At 40.3% G+C, this 17,415-nt stretch overlaps 1 protein-coding gene across 1 annotated transcript in view; it reads right to left on the bottom strand.

The window, feature by feature from the left end:
• Positions 1 to 1,349: 1,349 nt before the first annotated feature.
• The window catches only part of LOC141626973 (protein TRI1-like), a 57,560-nt gene continuing 41,494 nt past the window's right edge, over positions 1,350 to 17,415 (bottom strand). The window contains exon 2 of the mRNA XM_074440517.1: positions 1,350 to 1,687. Coding sequence (XP_074296618.1) covers positions 1,562 to 1,687 — 126 coding nt within the window. The 3' untranslated portion in view covers positions 1,350 to 1,561. The remainder of the gene's footprint in view (positions 1,688 to 17,415) is intronic.

Consider the following 17,415-nt stretch of genomic DNA (forward strand, 5'->3'; position numbering starts at 1 on the left):
AAATCACGGCCTAAACAATTAATCTCAAACACACCCGTGATTTTCACGGGTACAAAAGCTAGTTAGTTAAACTAAACCAACCTTCCATCGACTTAGGTAAACATATTATTAAAACCGACTAATAATTCCCTTGCTCTTCGAGGAATTCGACACCCTAAGTGCTACTTTGACTACCGTGCACTTGCTGTTATTAAACACACATCATTAGGTCCTTATCTTAGTGTTAATTCTTTATTTGATCACAATATTATTCGGTAGATTACTCAAACCTCTCCCTAACCAACAAAGCTACTAATTTAGATTTGATAAACGGATCAATGACATCTATATGAGTTAGATTGCTTTGGGTTAGATTATTCGATTATATTGTTATCCAGTTGTTTAGGGATAACTTAGTATGCGACGGTACAAATTCGAGTTGATTTGAAGAGAGTCTGTTACGGGTAAAATTCGGTACCCAGTTTGGGCGCAATACAAGATATCCAGTTTGGATTATTCGGATCAGTTTTGAACATGTTTAAATGCTACTTCGTACTAGTATAATGGTATATGACTACCACAATAGTTGGTCTTGTGATAAAATAGTACTCCATCCATCCCATTTTTATTGTCCTTATTTTCCTATTGGGAAGGATTTAAGAAATAAGGTGAAATTACTACTTTATCCTTTGAACTAAAGAGAATGAGGATAACAACATTGGAATGAAGATGGTCGTAGATAAATTATTCAGGGGCAATATGGACGGTTTACAACTTTTTCTTACTAAACTTAGAAAAGGCACAATAATTATGCGATAAATTTGTAGAGGATGGGGACAATAAAAATAAAATGGGGGGGGGGGACTAACTCTTATCTATTACGGAACTCGTAGTTAAGTAAAAATTCTCATAGGAACTCAAAATTTTTGCAACCTAGCCTGACTCATACCGTAAATTTATGTGAAATTGAGGTCTATAAGATTTTTTGTATATTTCCATTGACTTAAGCAAGCACTTTTATTTCTTCATAATGTGCTAAAAATATTACCAATAATAACTGTTTCTCATGTTTTAACGAAAATGGAGCAATCGAGTATGACAGCTGGTTGAAAAATAGAAGGCTCGAATAGTCGTATTCTCGTATGAAGTACAAATAATGATGCTGCTCCGAATTTGAAAGTAGGGTTGGAAAAGTTTGGTAGTTTTGCTTGGATTTTACGAGCAGAGCAAATGAAAAATTATGCACCTCTCCAGGAGCTTGCAATTTCAGCATTCGCCAACACCAAAATCGGCTAATATTTTATTCGGGTACAGGATGTCGCGATATATGAAGCTCGGAAATAAAAATGAAGCACAGATCATTAAGAGCATGAAGTTCCAAACTACTAAGCTTTTATTGGAGTCATCCAGTCTTGAGATATGTAAAAGACTTCAGCTACATAATTCAGAATATTAACAGAACTACACCCACGCATAAAAGCTTATTTAAGTGGTTCCAATTTTAACCCAGAATTCTCGGAACAAAGAGAGAGAAAAAAAAACACTAGATAAGGACAGCTTGACTAGACTAGTCACGAGTCTATCAACCAGTTTTTACAAAGTGTTTGGACAGTAAAACGGAAACCTCCATAAAGCCAACGGTCTCCTTGTCGCTGAACAATTTCTTCAGTTTCTGGTCACATATTATTTGTTTCTTGTCACTGGGATTCTGTCAAAGAAATAGCACCATGAGCTAGTGTTTAAGAAAAATGGGCCAAAAACATGGTATATTAGTATATCACAATCTAAAGAACACATTCAAGAAAATACTTCATATAATCAATGACACAGCCTCTAAGACGATACCTGAGCTAGTAGAGCACAGTAGGAAGTCCAGTTAGGAAATCCAACAAAGAAATGTACACATGGAAACTTCAGTTTAGGCTAAACTAATGTAAGGACTACGGAGTAAATGTTTTAGACAACAGCTGTGGGGACATTAGTAGCTACGTTGGATAGTGATGGATACCTTAGTTTTATAAGGTGATGATGCGGAAGGCACAAGGTAGAGACACACGCATACATATGAAACTGTTTTCAAGTAAAATAAGCATGAAATCAAATAGCTGGACTGGTGGTATTTCCACCGTAATATGAAAGAAACAATCTATAGCACAACATTGCACAGAGTAGAATGCATGCTTTTATTGCATAACAAGTTGCCTGCTGCCAACTGCCAAGTAAAAATAAGATACCCACTCGGCCAGTACCAATGAAAAAACAAATAAGCACATACAAAGAATCAACGAACCACGAAAGCTAAACCCCTATTGTTTATTCTACCTGAGGAACTTAAATCAACAAAAAAATTCACAATATTTGGTGTAGAGTTCATGACATCAGATTATTCGGAAAATACTTGTCAAAGGCAATGCAATGATAAACATGCTCACGTATTTTCTCCTTACATTCTAATAACATTTCACTCCCCAATCACGGTAATAGCAAGACATCATAATTTTAGAAGGTGACTAAGCCTCATAGGCGAGGCCCATTGTTTTTGCAAACAAATTTGTATTTTTAAAGTAAATTTTGTGAACAGCTCATGATTGGATTTTAAAGAGATGGACAAGAGAGGGTCTGATAAAGAAATATAAGGAAAAAATATGGAAATTGCTAGTTGCGCCTTATCTGCAAGGAGAAGTTGCATCAGTTGTGTAGATACCTCATTTCTGCACCTCCCGCAAGCCACCCGGTGATGATTGGGCCGCATGTTTGGTACACGGAATGATTTATGATAATTCGTAAGTTTATCATAGCTCAAATACTTGTGTCTACCCCTTGGTTGTCATCTACGCGCCATTACGGTCATTTTGACAGTAATTAGAGCTCATTTGGAGTCCGGGTCAAAAACCGTCTTCATTTTCTAATAAACCGTTTAAAATGCCGAGTCGGAATGTTCTGGAATATTCCGGATATTTCTATTCCATAATTTTAATCTTTTCATCTTTTGGTAAAATATATCCCGAAATTATATTTTAAACAATAAGGAAGTTGAGATCTACCGCAATTCCATAACAGAAACCCGGAAAATCTTTCTTTTGCAGGAGGAAACTTCTGGGGAAAGGACGCAGCTCCTGCTGCGCCTCTTCCAAGAGTCGCAGTGGTTTCTGCGCCTCTTCCCTAGCTCTTTTCTGCGTATTTTAAGATCTTTTCGAGATTAGTTTCCAAAGTTTTACCGAAACCCTAATTCCTCCGTGTGATTAGTATAAATAGGGACCTTCGTTCCTTATATTTCTCACGCGAGTGTCTGCTCTTCTCTTCTCCCTTTGCATTTTAAGACCGTGCCCTTTGCTTATTGGCGTCTACGTGCTTGAACTTTCGACCACGTAAGCTCGGATCCTTCTGAGTACCAGCCTCGTTTTGCATGACCGACCAATCTGACCAAATCCACTCAATCAATCTAATCAGTTTAATTTAATTGCTCCTACGAGGGCACTTTCATCATACATTCGAGCCGAGCAATCACTAATCGTTAACTTAGTCAATCTCGTTTCGTCAAGCATGTAAGTCTGAGGGTGTAAATCCCATGTTTTATTATTGTATTTTATTATTATATAAATTGTTGTAAGGTTTACGTCGAAAGCATGTTTAAAACCGATTTACAAAACCTTTTTATCAAACCTATTTTTACAGATTAACAGAAGACAGACGTCGAGAAGAAACGCAGCAACTATTGTGCCTCTTCGAAGAGTAGCATCATCTGCTGCGCCTCTTCCTGAGGCTGCCGCGGTTCCTGCTTTTCTTCTTCTTCCTCGCCTTTCTGTTAATTCGTCTTCTTTCATTTTTTTTTCTTATTTTCTTCTTTTTCATTCGTATATAATAATTATAATCATAATATGTAGAATTATCATCTTTAAATCCTGACTTAAATCTCTTATAATCAATATTTGCGGGTTTTCGTCATTAAAATAAAACTCGGATTTTGGAGATTCGATTCATTCATATCAAATTTCTGGGATTCAACTTTTGTATATTTTCATCAGTTTATCGCGTCTTACATTCGTTTCCGTCTTAGTAATTTAACCTAAATTAGTTCTAATTAATCTCTTATTAATCTTTAATTCACTCATAATTAGTCTATAATTCGTTCTAATTCATTTAAGTTTGTTTTTTATTGCTTTTATGACCAATTTACATGTAAATAACTTGTTAAATCACTTCAACTTGAGTCGAATGTCAGTAATCGATCATTAAATTCACCAATGAACATTAACGATATGCAGTTCCTGCTTCATAGCCAAAACTAACCTCAGGAACAGACGCAGTGACCACTGCGCCTCTTCCAAGGGACGTAGCTGATGCGTGTCAATTACATGATGTTTTACACCTTATTTTACACGCATTTCAGAGCTCATTTATGTGGTTTAAGGCTATTATTTGCCCCATTTCATCTACTTTTGTATTTTTATGTGATATTGCAGATTTATGCGGAAATGAGTAGATATTGAACCAAATCCGTCCCCGAGTATCTTGCATTGCATTTGACGTGAAGTATTTGCTCAAGGAACGAGCTTGGTGCGCATTTCGAGGCCCGAAGGACACATCCACGAGGATTTAGAAGTCAAGTATCAGCTAAAGCAGTCGATCGACCGCTACCTATGGTCGATCGACCATACCTCGACTTCCAGGAGCCACTGTTCAGAGCTTACCAGTTGATCGACCGGCCTCAGTGGTCGATCGACCACACCGCTACTTTGACGTGAATTAAGAGATCGAGGAATAGCAAGCCCATAGTAGTTAGGTTTTGGCAATAAGAAATACGTTGTATTCTATATAACGTATGCTAGGTTTTGAGAACGATTATTCAGTTTTTATCAAGCTTTAATCTAGTTTTATTATCAGAAATTCTTTAGAGTTCTTTAGTTTATAATCTTTTCCATTCAATAAAAGTTACTTTGGCATTCGAGTTCTTGGATCTTTATTCTCTGCAAATTCCGTTCGGTATTCTCCTGCTCTTATTCAGTTTCATTGCGAATATTTCGTTAATAGTATAGAATTGCTAGTTTGTTTACCGAAGCCGATTATCGTTTATTGTTATTTGTTATTTAACTATTTCAAGCATGAATCCAGTAGTTTTATTCATTAATATTGTTGTTGTTTTTATCAATACCATGAGTAGCTAAATAGCTTGTGCTAGGATGTAGGGGAACTGTAGATTAGGCGGCATTAGAATAGGGGACCCTGAATCGCGCCATGGTCGATCGACTGGGTACCGTGGTCGATCGACTGGCCTCGTGAGATATGCTTCGTTTTAATTAATTTAATTTCTTTGTTTGACGAATGGAGTGCACGCGACTAGTTGAATGTTTAGGTTTTGACCGACCCAATGAAGATCGAAAGATAGGGAAGGGAGATAGCCTACCTAATTAAGATGACTAGATTAATGAGATTGAAAGATAAGTTAGTTTAGCCTTTTAGTCACTTTTCAGGACGAAAGTTAGTATTAGTGATATTAGGGACTTGTAGCGAGATCGAAAGATGCTACTTGTGAGAGTGGACCGAGAGGACCTCTTATTTTCCCGTCTCACGCGTTTGATTTAGACCGACCTAGTATGCTGCCGCCGCCGAAACTATAGTGAATCGACCATCTTAGCACCCTTTTAATCCTTGATTTCATTTACTGTTTAGCTTATTTTACTTTTATTGCCTTAGCTATAGATCACTCAAATCAATCAACCCCCACATACTGTTACCTTAAGACTAGAAATAGACAATTATTAATTACATTCGCCTCCCTGTGGTTCGACCCTGTTACCACTAGCTTCTGTTAGTTTTAATAGGTATTATAAATATTATTTTTGGTACTCACAACGACGGGTATCAGTAGCTCTGTTGCGCCTGTTCTTGGGTGAATTCTGTCTCTGAACTTCCATTTATGCTTTGACCTAGTTCGTTAGCTTACGTATTAATCGACTATTAATCTTAATATCACCACTAATCTGTCTGTTTTCTAACCTTAATTATTTTCCTTTTATTTTCTCAAATTATCCGTTTTAAACGTATTTTCGACGTAAATCATCAAATCATTGTAATTATTGTAATTTTAATTATCGTATTTCATTTATTATACTCTTTATTATCGTATTGTTTGCTTGTTCTCACATGTAATCAATCCTAAATCCTTACTTCGACCCCCTTTGTATGTTAAATTATTTGTTCACCGACTTAGTTTAATTCTCACATGCTAGGATTAAAACATTGTTTGTTGCATTGCATGCATATAATCGACAACATATCAAGTATAGATGATTTTCCCTAATCATTAGTAGAGGCCGCTCCGAGGCGGGCGAGATTAGGTGTTCGATCAAAAGTGCTTCCTAATACGTACCCTCACCTCTTACTTTAGATCTCTGTGAACATCCGTGTTAATTGGCATCCACGAGAGTCATTCTAGACATAGAATGCTAAGGGTAACGAGTTCTTAGTGTTCATGTCACTACTTTGTGTCTTGACATAGCACGAGGTATTCGAACGGTTTCCATTTTTTCACAATAAATTGGTGGCGACTCCACAAATGCAAACACTTGTTTTCCCAAGCGCCCCCGTGTCAACAGTTTGGTGACTCCGCTGGGGATTAATACACTTACGTGTTGCCAAGGGTGAAACTTGAACAAGGTTAGGGAATAGTTTATATGAGACAGTTGTCGGTTTTCATTACTCGATCTTCTTAGATCGTTTTATTCGGCCTTCCTAGGCCCAACCCAACCCATTCGACCAATCGTCCCGTCTGGACGGTCCAAATTCTTATCTGGGCCTAAGGATGGATAGCGATTGACGTCAACCATACCATGATGCTTACTCATGTTTGTATCAAGGGCTTTCACTACTCGAGGGAATGGACTAGGAACCGGCCTTACTTATGTTTGGCACGGGCCTCTCCACAGACCCGGGTTTGATTGTTCGGTATGGCAACCCACCCTTTTAAGCCAAAACCCTTTAAATGCACTCAGCATACCATTATAATGCCTGTTTGAATGCTTGTATCATATGTGATCCCCATTTTCTAAACAAAACCATGACGAATTTTGTAAAATCAAAAACCTCTTTCAAAATGTAAATATTTTCGAGAAATGGCCCAAATTAGCGCAAAAATGAGTCGAAACTCTGTCCAAATATCGAGTCAAAAGTCGGGCCTCAAAAGCCCATTTCAAAACCTCACTTCGAGTCAACACTCCTACAACTACACTACAGTTGATTAGGACAAACATTTCAAAACTTTGTCATTTTCAAACCTCACTTGACACAAGTGGCGCACTCCCACTTTATAATTCGATTTTTTTTTCTTGAGTAAGTGTGCTAGAGTGGTCGTCGTGTTTTGATTTGTCGTTGATCTTTTATCCAGTTTCCAAGATGTCTTGGAACTAGTCACGCAAGTGTCAATAATGGACAACCCCAAAAGGGTAATGATCAAATCCTAGCTGCGCTCGCTCATCTCCAAACAAGTCAAGAACAAGCTTATGAACGCCTTAATGCTATTGAAAGCTGGATTGTTGCGGTAGAAACTAGGCTACTTCCTGCAGAAGATGAAATTCCTAATGAAGTTGTGAATGACAACCTTCCACCCTATGTTGGACAAGCAGAAGTCAACCCTCCAGTAGGTCTTATGAAGCTGAAAAGCGACTCCAATACTTGGAGGAGCAACTAATGTACCTCAAAGGAGACGATATCTATAGGGAAAACAATCGCTAGTATGAGGCCGTGAGTGCCAAATTACCAACCAACTTCAACATGACTGACATCCCAAAATTCAAGAGACATGGAAACCCTTTGAACCACATTCGTGCTTTCAAAGACTACATGTCTATCAAAGGCATCAAACCCGAGATGTTCTTAAGGATCTTTCCTTCATCTCTTGTCACCATTCCTAAGCAATGGTTCTATTCTCTAGAGCACAAGAAGATTGCCACCTGGGATGACGCCGCAATCGAGTTCGCTAAGCAATACGCGGATAATGCTGAAATCCAAGTCAATATGCGCACTCTAGAGGTTCTTACCCAAAATGAGAAAGAAGGCTTCACCGACTTCCTAAGTAGGTGGAGGAAGACTAGTACACAACTTGTCGAGCGTCCGGATGAAGCTACCCTTGTGAAAAAGTTCATGGATAATTTAAGACCCATCTACGCCAATCACTTGAGGTACCAAAACATTAAGACCTTCAAAGACTTAACTGTGCTAGGGACAAGAATTGAGGATGACATCCGTAAAGGACTTGTCCAAAACGGTGGGTCGTGGATATCAAGGCTCGACGAGTCGTTATTATGGCTCTACTAGCAAGACTGATGAGGTTAACCTTCTTGAATCATCAAAGAAGAATAACCCCCAAAGGAATTTCACAAACATTGGTGACACGTACTCCAATGCTTTGAGAAGACTGATGAAACAAGGTAAGCTCCAACCCATAGGGCCTACACCTGATCCAGAAAAGAAGTCCAAGTTCTGGGACGAAAATTCATACTGCGAATATCATAGAGGTAAGGGACACGATACAGAAAAGTGTTACAAGCTAAAGCATGTCCTTCAAGATATGATCGAAGACGGTCACCTACCCATACCTCCTGGAGGTAAGCCTAACAATACTCAGAATCCTCTTAGAGTTCTGATGATTACAAATGAAGAATCTACCTTAGATTGTTCATACCTCATTTCTCCAATCGAAGATGGGATTCATGCACTAGAATATGTGGTGAGTTATTCCACCGTTTCTCCTACCGTCGCCGACTTTATTGCATGGGCAAAAAGTGTGAATAGACAAGTCTCAGAACTAGACAATATAGTGGCATCCCTTCGCAATCCAAGCACTACACCTAAGGAAAGTACGCCACTAAATCTTTCCCGAAGTTCTACGATGCAAGAAGTGATAACTGTGGTTGATAACCTAATCGATCAAATAATCCACTCAGAAGCCGAAATCATCAGGTTGAGAGAACTTGCTACAGTCAAAGAAATATGGGCCGATAACGATGAGGATGAATACCTCACTGAGCATTACCTAGTCAAGGTTAGTGAGGACATAGTCAAAAATGGTGAAGACCAAGATATAGACCACCTTACTCGTTTAGGACGTCCGTATCAAAATGTCTCTCAGAATGGTCCCATAGCTAATGGTCCAGTTACTAACACCAATGTCGTCACACCAAATGATGGCAAAGATACGTCTACTGACCACTTGTTAAAGCAATTACAAAAGACAAAGGCTGATCTTTCAGTCTGGCAACTAGTTGCAAGTTCATTCCCTCATCGCCAAGCTCTACTGCAAGCCTTGGCTAAATTAAACATGGCACACAACGCTACGCCTGATGACGTAGTCAATTTGGTCTTCCAAGATTCAACTAAGCTAAGTTACCTAGTTACTTTCTCGGATGAGGATTTGCCACCTTTCGGCGCTAGTCACAACCTGGCTCTATACATTACTGTCATTTGTTTAAAGAAGAATGTGCCAATGACTTTGGTGGATGATGGCTCTGCGGTCAACGTCATACCATTAAAAACAACATATAAGTTGGGCATGAAAGAGTCGGATTGGACCCCTACTAACCAAGGTGTTCGCGCATACGACGGTACACGACGCAAGGTAGTAGGATTAGTCAATCTCACCATAGCCACGGGGCCGATTGAGCGAAAAATTAACTTTCAAATAATGGATATCGAAGCATCCTTCAACATACTTCTGGGAAGGTCTTGGATTCACCCTTCCAAAGCGGTAACATCCACCCTCCACCAAAAAATCAAGATTCCACTAGATGGCAAAGTAGTGACGATCACTTCGTCACCTATTAATGCAGTGATAGAAAAGATGACAAGCAACTAAGTAGTTACAGATCCAGTATACGAGCTTGGGGGCTTCCATTGCATAAACCTTGTAGAAAGTGAACTGGCACCCTTGTACTTCAATCCATATTCTAATCTAGTGGTCAACCACATACTCAAGTCTTAGGGATACTTCCCGGGAATGCCATTGAACCCTGTCCGAAGAAATACCTTTGCACCTTACAAATAAGGAAACTCTCAAAGGATACCATTAGGATTGGGATATAAACTCACGAAAGAAGAAGCTCTAGAGATGCTCTCACAGTTCCAAAACCGTAAGAACGTAGGAATCCAAATGCGACCCTACCTCCCTACCCTAAATGGGTACTTCGTTAGAGAAGGGAGTCAAGAATACTTTCATGGGTTCCCCGAACCTTGACACTACAAATGAAGGCAACTAGCTGGAATCGAGACCTTTCACGATTACTACTTCATTCCTTCAGAAACGGTTCCTACCGTCAAGACTCGTCAAGCACCTTGCTTAGACGAACAGGCCGTTAGCCTTCTGTTTGGAGAAGATCGGTTTGTTAGAGCTGTGCAGGACGAGATCATTACCATGATACTTCAAGACGACCATTTTAACCCTACCACGTTAATCACCGAAACCAGTTCAAATCAGCAAAAAGGATGGAGAAAATCGATCAAATGGACAAACAACCAAGGAAGACTCTTCAAGCTCACCACTGGAGAAGGAGAGATGTTCAAAGGAGAACCAGAAGACCACGAATTCGAGTCAGAGTCAGAGTCGGAGAGTCGGGGTCGGAATCAGAGTCGGAGTCTAGAGAAGTCCCTAGAGAGTCTCCTTCTGTCGTCACTCCCAATCCCCTTGTTTCTCCTAGCATAGTATCGAGTAGTAACAATAGTTTGGGAAATGTCCCAACAGCTGTCCCTTTGCCGCCACTGACTACTGAACAGATGGCTTCTTTGTTTTAACTCTTTTCAAAATTTAATATGAATAAATCAGATTCTGCTTACTCTTTCTGTTATTCTGAATGCAATTCTATTTATGATGATAATGAGGATGACCCAGATCCAGACTACATCGAACTACCTCCCTACATAGCTAAAGAAATATTATAAGAGGGGGAAGGGGCACCAGTTATAGAGAACACTGAACCCATCAACGTAGGAACTGAACTAGAACCCCAAGAACTTAGGATAGGGACAATCCTAAGCCCAACCAAAAGGGCTAGTTTCATAGACCTCCTGTACGAGTTCAAAGACGTTTTTACTTGGTCCTACAAAGACATGTCAAGGATCGACAGGGACATTGCAGAACACAGAATTCCAATCAAACCAGGTTTCAAACCTGTAAAACAGAAGCTTCGTCGAATGAGGACAGAATGGGCTCTTAAGATCAAATAAGAAGTCGATAAACAATTCAAAGCCGGGTTCATCAAAGTTTCCATGTATTCAGACTGGGTAGCCAACATAGTACCCGTACCCAAAAAGGATTGGAAAATCCGTGTATGTGTTGATTTCAGAGACTTGAACAAAGCGAGTCCCAAGGACGACTTTCCTCTACCACATATCGACATATTGGTGGACAATACGGCAGATCACTTGTTGTTGTCCTTCATGGATGGGTACGCGGGATATAATCAGATCAAGATGGCCATAGAAGACATGCATAAGACTGCCTTTGTTACTCAATGAGGCACCTATTGCTACACTGTTATGCCGTTCGGATTAATCAATGTTGGAGCTACATATCAACGCACTGCAACCACGCTCCTACATGACATGATGCATAAAGAAGTAGAGGTGTACATAGACGATATGATTGTAAAGTTTAAGGATAGAGAGGGGCACATTAATAACCTTCGCAAATTCTTCCTAAGACTACGAAAGTACAACATGAGGTTCAATCCTCAGAAATGCGCATTTGGGGTAACATCAGGCAAGCTTCTGGGATATGTCGTCAGTCAACGAGGAATAGAAATCGACCCTTCCAAAATTAAAGCTCTAATCGAAATGCCACAACCTCAGACAGAAAAGGAAGTTAGAGGATTTTTTGGCAAGGTGCAATATATAAGTCCATTCATATCGAAACTTACCATGATCTGTGAACCCATCTTCAAAAAGGTAAAGAAAACAGATCACACCATATGGGATGACGACTGTGTCAAAAGGCGTTCGACAAAATCAAGGAGACACTGGCCAAACCACCAGTGCTCATGCCTCCTTAACGAGATCAACCTCTTGGTTTATATCTCACAGTGACCGAACCAGCCATGAGGGCTATGCTAGCACAAACCGTCGGAAAAGAAGAGAGAGCTATATACTACCTTAGTAAGAAGTTCTTGGAATATGAATGCAAGTACACACCACTCGAAAAGACATGCCTCGCTCTTGTGTGGGCAACCAAAAAGCTACGCCATTACATGCTTAGCTACTCCGTCAAGGTGTACTCCAAAATGGATCCTGTCAAATACCTCTTCGAAAAACCCGTTCTCAACGGACGCTTGGCAAGATGGACCTTAATGCTCTCAGAGTTCGATCTCAAATACGTACCTCTGAAGGTTGTAAAAGGGCGCGCCGTCGCCGAGTTCTTCGTAGATAATCTCATCAACGACACCCAAGTAGTGGACACATGGTCATTTACAGATGAGGATATACTCCAAACCAATGTAGACTCTTGGGACCTTTATTTTGATGGAGCATCGAATCTAAGAGGATTTGGAATAGGAGTATTGCTCATCTCTCCTGAAGGGTAGCATACACCACTCTCTGTCAAACTCGACTTCGAGGTGACAAATAATGCAGCAGAATACGAAGCTTGCCTCATTGGGCTACAAGCGGTAGTAGGTTTAGGCATCAAGAATCTTCGAGTTCACAGAGATTCATCCTTGATCATCAACCAAATTACGGGATTTTGGAAAATTCGAAGTGAAAGTCTAACACCCTATCAGGCCAGGATAGACCAAGTTACCCAATTCTTCGATCAAGTGACTTATCTACACCTACCTCGAGAAGAAAATCAGTTTGCAGACACTCTTGCAAAACATGCATCTCTAATTAACAAGGCAGACAATATGGTGGAAATGCCTTTATGCATCGAATGACGGTCAGAACCTGCCTACGTGCACCAAATCACAGATAAAGAAGAAAAACCCAGGGGAACCTTGGTTTCAAGCCATTCTAAACTTCAAGCTCAATAGCACCTATTCGCCGGACATGAATAAGAGAGGACAACGTGCTATACGCCTACTCACCTCTCAATACATCCTTATGCAAGGAGAATTGTATAAAAGAACACCTCTTGGTGTAGTCTTGCGTTATCTTAATCATTCACAGGCACAGAAAGTGATGGAAGAAGTCCATGATGGAGAATGTGGCCCTCACATGAGTGGACCAATGATGGCAAAGAAAATCACGCGCCTGGGATAGTACTGGACCACAATGGAATACGATTGCATCAAATATGTATGACATTGTCACAACTGCCAAATCTTCTGGAATGTGCAACACGTCCCTCCTTCACTACTCTACACCATGACATCTCCTTGTCCATTTTCGGCTTGTGGAATCGACATCATCGGGAAGATCACCCCTGCCGGAGCAGGATGTCACTGTTTCATTTTGGTGGCTATCGACTATTTCACCAAATGGGTAGAAGCAGCATCCTACACTAGTTTCACAGCCAAGAACGTGGCAAAGTTTATACAAACCAATATCATCTGTCGATATGGTTGCCCACACAAAATCATCAGTGACAATGGATCACATTTTCAGGCTGAGATTGAACAATTGCTAACCAAGTACAAAATCAAACACCACTATTTCTCGCCATACAGACCACAAACTAATGGCGCAGTGGAGGCAGCCAACAATAATGTTGTCACAATCCTCAAGAAAATAATCGATAATTATCGAGATTGGCCAAGTAAGATACCATTCGCCTTATGGGGATATCGCACATCCGTTAGGACGCCCACTGGGGCTACTCCTTCCTATTTGACTTACGGCATGGAAGCTGTACAACCAGTTGAGCTAGAAATCCCATCCTTACGCATTCTACTCGAAAGTTAAATTCCAGAAGCCGATTGGAAGAAAGATAGATATGAAGAACTCATTCTCTTAGATGAATGAGGATTGCGCGCATTATATAATGTGCAAACATATCAAGCACGTATCAAACGAGCCTTCAACAAAAGGGTTAAGCCTAGAAACATCAAAGAAGGAGATTTAGTCCTCAAATTAGTTAGAGCTCTTCTACCTGTCGATCCACGAGGAAAGTTCAAACCCAAATGGGCCGGACCGTTCTTGGTTAAGTCCATACTCCCGGGGGGTGCGGTTAGAATCACAGACCTAGATGGTAACGAATTTTCTAACCCAACTAACCTTGACCAACTAAAACGATATTATGCCTAGAATAGGACAAAAAACGGGCCACGCATAACACCGACGTGCCGGTCATGCGACACGAAATAAAAATGGCCCCTGGCCCACTGAAATAAAGCTCATGTCACCTTGCTCTTGCATTTTGACAATTCGTCATCCTCATATCATCAAATTAATCGAATTGTGTTTTAGGAGTAAGTAAGGCTCATGCTCAATTTCTAGTTCACTACAAGCTCTTGCTTAGAACAATTATTCTTTTACATTTACTCGAACTACACGCAAGGGTTTGATTTTATTTTTAAAATGAATACGTAGGCAATCCTTCACAGGATACAACCCATTATTTTAAATGTAAATAGGACATTTGCATTCGCATTTCAAATTCGACAAGAATAATAAAAGGGAAATCGCAATAGTTTCATAACTAAGTAATCTTTTATTCATTTTTCCTCCATAAATAATAATAATACGCCACATAATATAAATATGCTAAAAAAATAATAAAAATAATAAATAGGCTAGGATTTTAAAAACCCCACCATCTAGTACAAATAATAATAAAAAATAATACTACGACTTAGGCTATTCTTCCATCTTTCCCTTGCCTTTGTCATTTTTATCATACTTTTTATCTCGACCACGAGCCAGACGCTCCTGTGCTATCTCGGACCTAATCACAAAAGGTCTCTCTCGCGGTCTAGCTTTACCATTTTGATCAACCACCATCTCTGCGGCAGGAGAAGTCTTCGGTTTCTTCGACGGATGAACAACTCGGAATCCAGATTCTTCCTCCCCCTCAGTCAAATATTTCTGGTTCTCCTTTGCTACCTCACAGATCTTGTAGTCAATAGGCTCACGCTTCCTCAATTTCTCGCGCTCCTCGGGAGTGGTAGCCTTCCTCCACTGCAAATATGAATCTGATACCCACAATGAACTAACAAAAGAATGTAGGAACCGCATGTTTCTCTGAGCCCACTTGAGGTCCCACTCTCTACGACTCTCGGCAGTATGTGCCACTGCAGTCTGAGGAACGGTATCAAGCTTGGGAATCTTCTGTTTAAGGCCCACCTGCCTCATCAATATCTCCGGGAAGATGCATACCATGAATTCCAAGCCAGGAATGCATACCGACCGAGTAGGGTCTAAGGATGATACTCCAGTAACTGACTTGAGATGCCACCATGGCACAACCCATCTGATCAGGGGACCACCTTCATTCTTCAGCTTGTTCTCCCAATAGTTGCAAACCCGAGTGAAGTCCACCGTATAGAGTTTGGTTCTCATCGCAATCGACCGAGCATGGTATCCGAATACATTAGCTGGGGGCTCGATCAACCGCAGACGCTCTATGAGCCAAACCTACCAAAGACAGGAATTATTGTCCAACCCAAAAAAAAAAACCAAAAAAAAAAAACCGAAAAAAGAAAAAAGAAAAAAACGAAAAAGAAAAATAAAAAAAAGAAAGGTTGCGTTCTTACCTGCAAAATGATAGGACTTCCCAAATAAGGAAGCTCGCGGTTGGCTTTCCTGTTATCCAACCCCAAAATGATCTCTCTTAGGCACAGACAAGCTGGACTCCTGCGCAGCGCCATTTGCTCAATCAAACTCAAGTAACGAGGATCCTCTCTCATTTCCTTATCAACGTGCCCTTGGAGGACATAACCATGCAGTAGGCAAAACCCGAATACCCTACGCCTTGCCACATAAGAGATAGAAGGGTCTTCCCTGTTTATAAATCGATCAATAAAATCGAGCATACGGACTCCTTTTGAGGTTACAAGACGGGCAACCTCAGCTTTAGTCAGTCCAAGTAAATCTCTAAACTTGTTCTTGTACCCTTGAGAGCTAGAGGGTATAGCAGGCATATTTTCTGGGTCCCATCCTCCAATTGCAGCAATTTCCTCAGGAAAAGGACAGATGTCACCTCTAGGGAAGGTAAACACGTGGAAATTAGGGTCCCAATATTCGAGACAAGCATCCAAAAATGGTTTTACAACCTTCACCAATTTCAGACTCAAGATTGACCCCAAATTGAAAGCACCCATATCATGCTTCTCGACGTTTATAAATTCGTTTGTCCATTCCTTGAGACGATTTTCCAAAGCATCCATGATTTGTAATTTTTTCTATGTAATAGGAGAGTTTTATATAATAGACGGAAGAAGGCCAGAAGAATTATGTGAATAAAAGCTCCCTCGACGTTTATATTTATACTAAAAGTTGTTTCCTAAAATCCGTCAGAACTGGCGAACTAGGGAAATGGCGCAGCACCTACTGCGCCTCTTCGAAGGATCGTAGCTCGTGCTGCGCCTCTTCCTCAGAGGATTTCTGTGATTTTTCCGCGTTGGATCTTTCCTAATTCCTCTTGATACAATTTCCTATTCCTAATAGGCTATTATTTTGGTAATTCCGTCAAATTACCATATTTCATGTTTCCTAATTTTTACGGGCACGCCTTTCGAGACAAAATCGACATTTTCGTCAAAAAGGCACACTTACCCATTTCATTTTATTTTCTTTTTTGGAGGAATAATTTCACTCCCGTTTCGCATTTCATTTCAAACTTGTACATTTCTTTTTTTTCGTTTTTTTAGGGGATAGCCCTCCTTACCGTCAAGTCATTTTTGGCAAATTTTTAGCAAATTTTTTCGCTCATTTCTGGGCAAGTTTTTGCATTTTTTTAGGTCTTTTCTTTGTTTTGCGCTAGTTCAAGCCATATGTACAATATGTGTTCTATGTGCAGTTTCTATGTAAATTTCGGCAGCATGACGGCGTAAACTGTCATCTACCAAACCTGTTCAAAGCTAACCTGCAGGAACGAACGTACAACCCAGCATAAAAGGCACTCAGGCCATCATATATACAACCAAAATGTTATATGTACATCAAATTGGGGGCTCTTGCCCAAAACAAGTCCAAAACAAGTCCAAAACAAGTCCAAAATGAAGTCCTAAATGTACAAAATGTGTGCAGTACAACCGACGACAATAACAGAAGCAACAAAAAAAAGACAACTACTCCGGGTCACTACCTCGCTCGGTGACCTTGGCCTCGAGAGCGGCAATCTCGGCATCTCTAACCTCCAACTCCCTCAGCAGGCGAGCCGTCTCCTCCTGGGACTGCGCTAGCTCACGCTCCAGGTCGCACTCCCTTTGCAAATGACAAAAAAAATGCCTCATTTTAATCATTTCAAATGCGAGAAAATTAGAATAGAATTCAAAATGAAGTAAACAGAAGGTTAAT

The sequence above is a fragment of the Silene latifolia genome, chromosome Y (assembly GCF_048544455.1).
Source record: "Silene latifolia isolate original U9 population chromosome Y, ASM4854445v1, whole genome shotgun sequence".
In the NCBI taxonomy this organism is placed as follows: Eukaryota; Viridiplantae; Streptophyta; class Magnoliopsida; order Caryophyllales; family Caryophyllaceae; genus Silene; species Silene latifolia.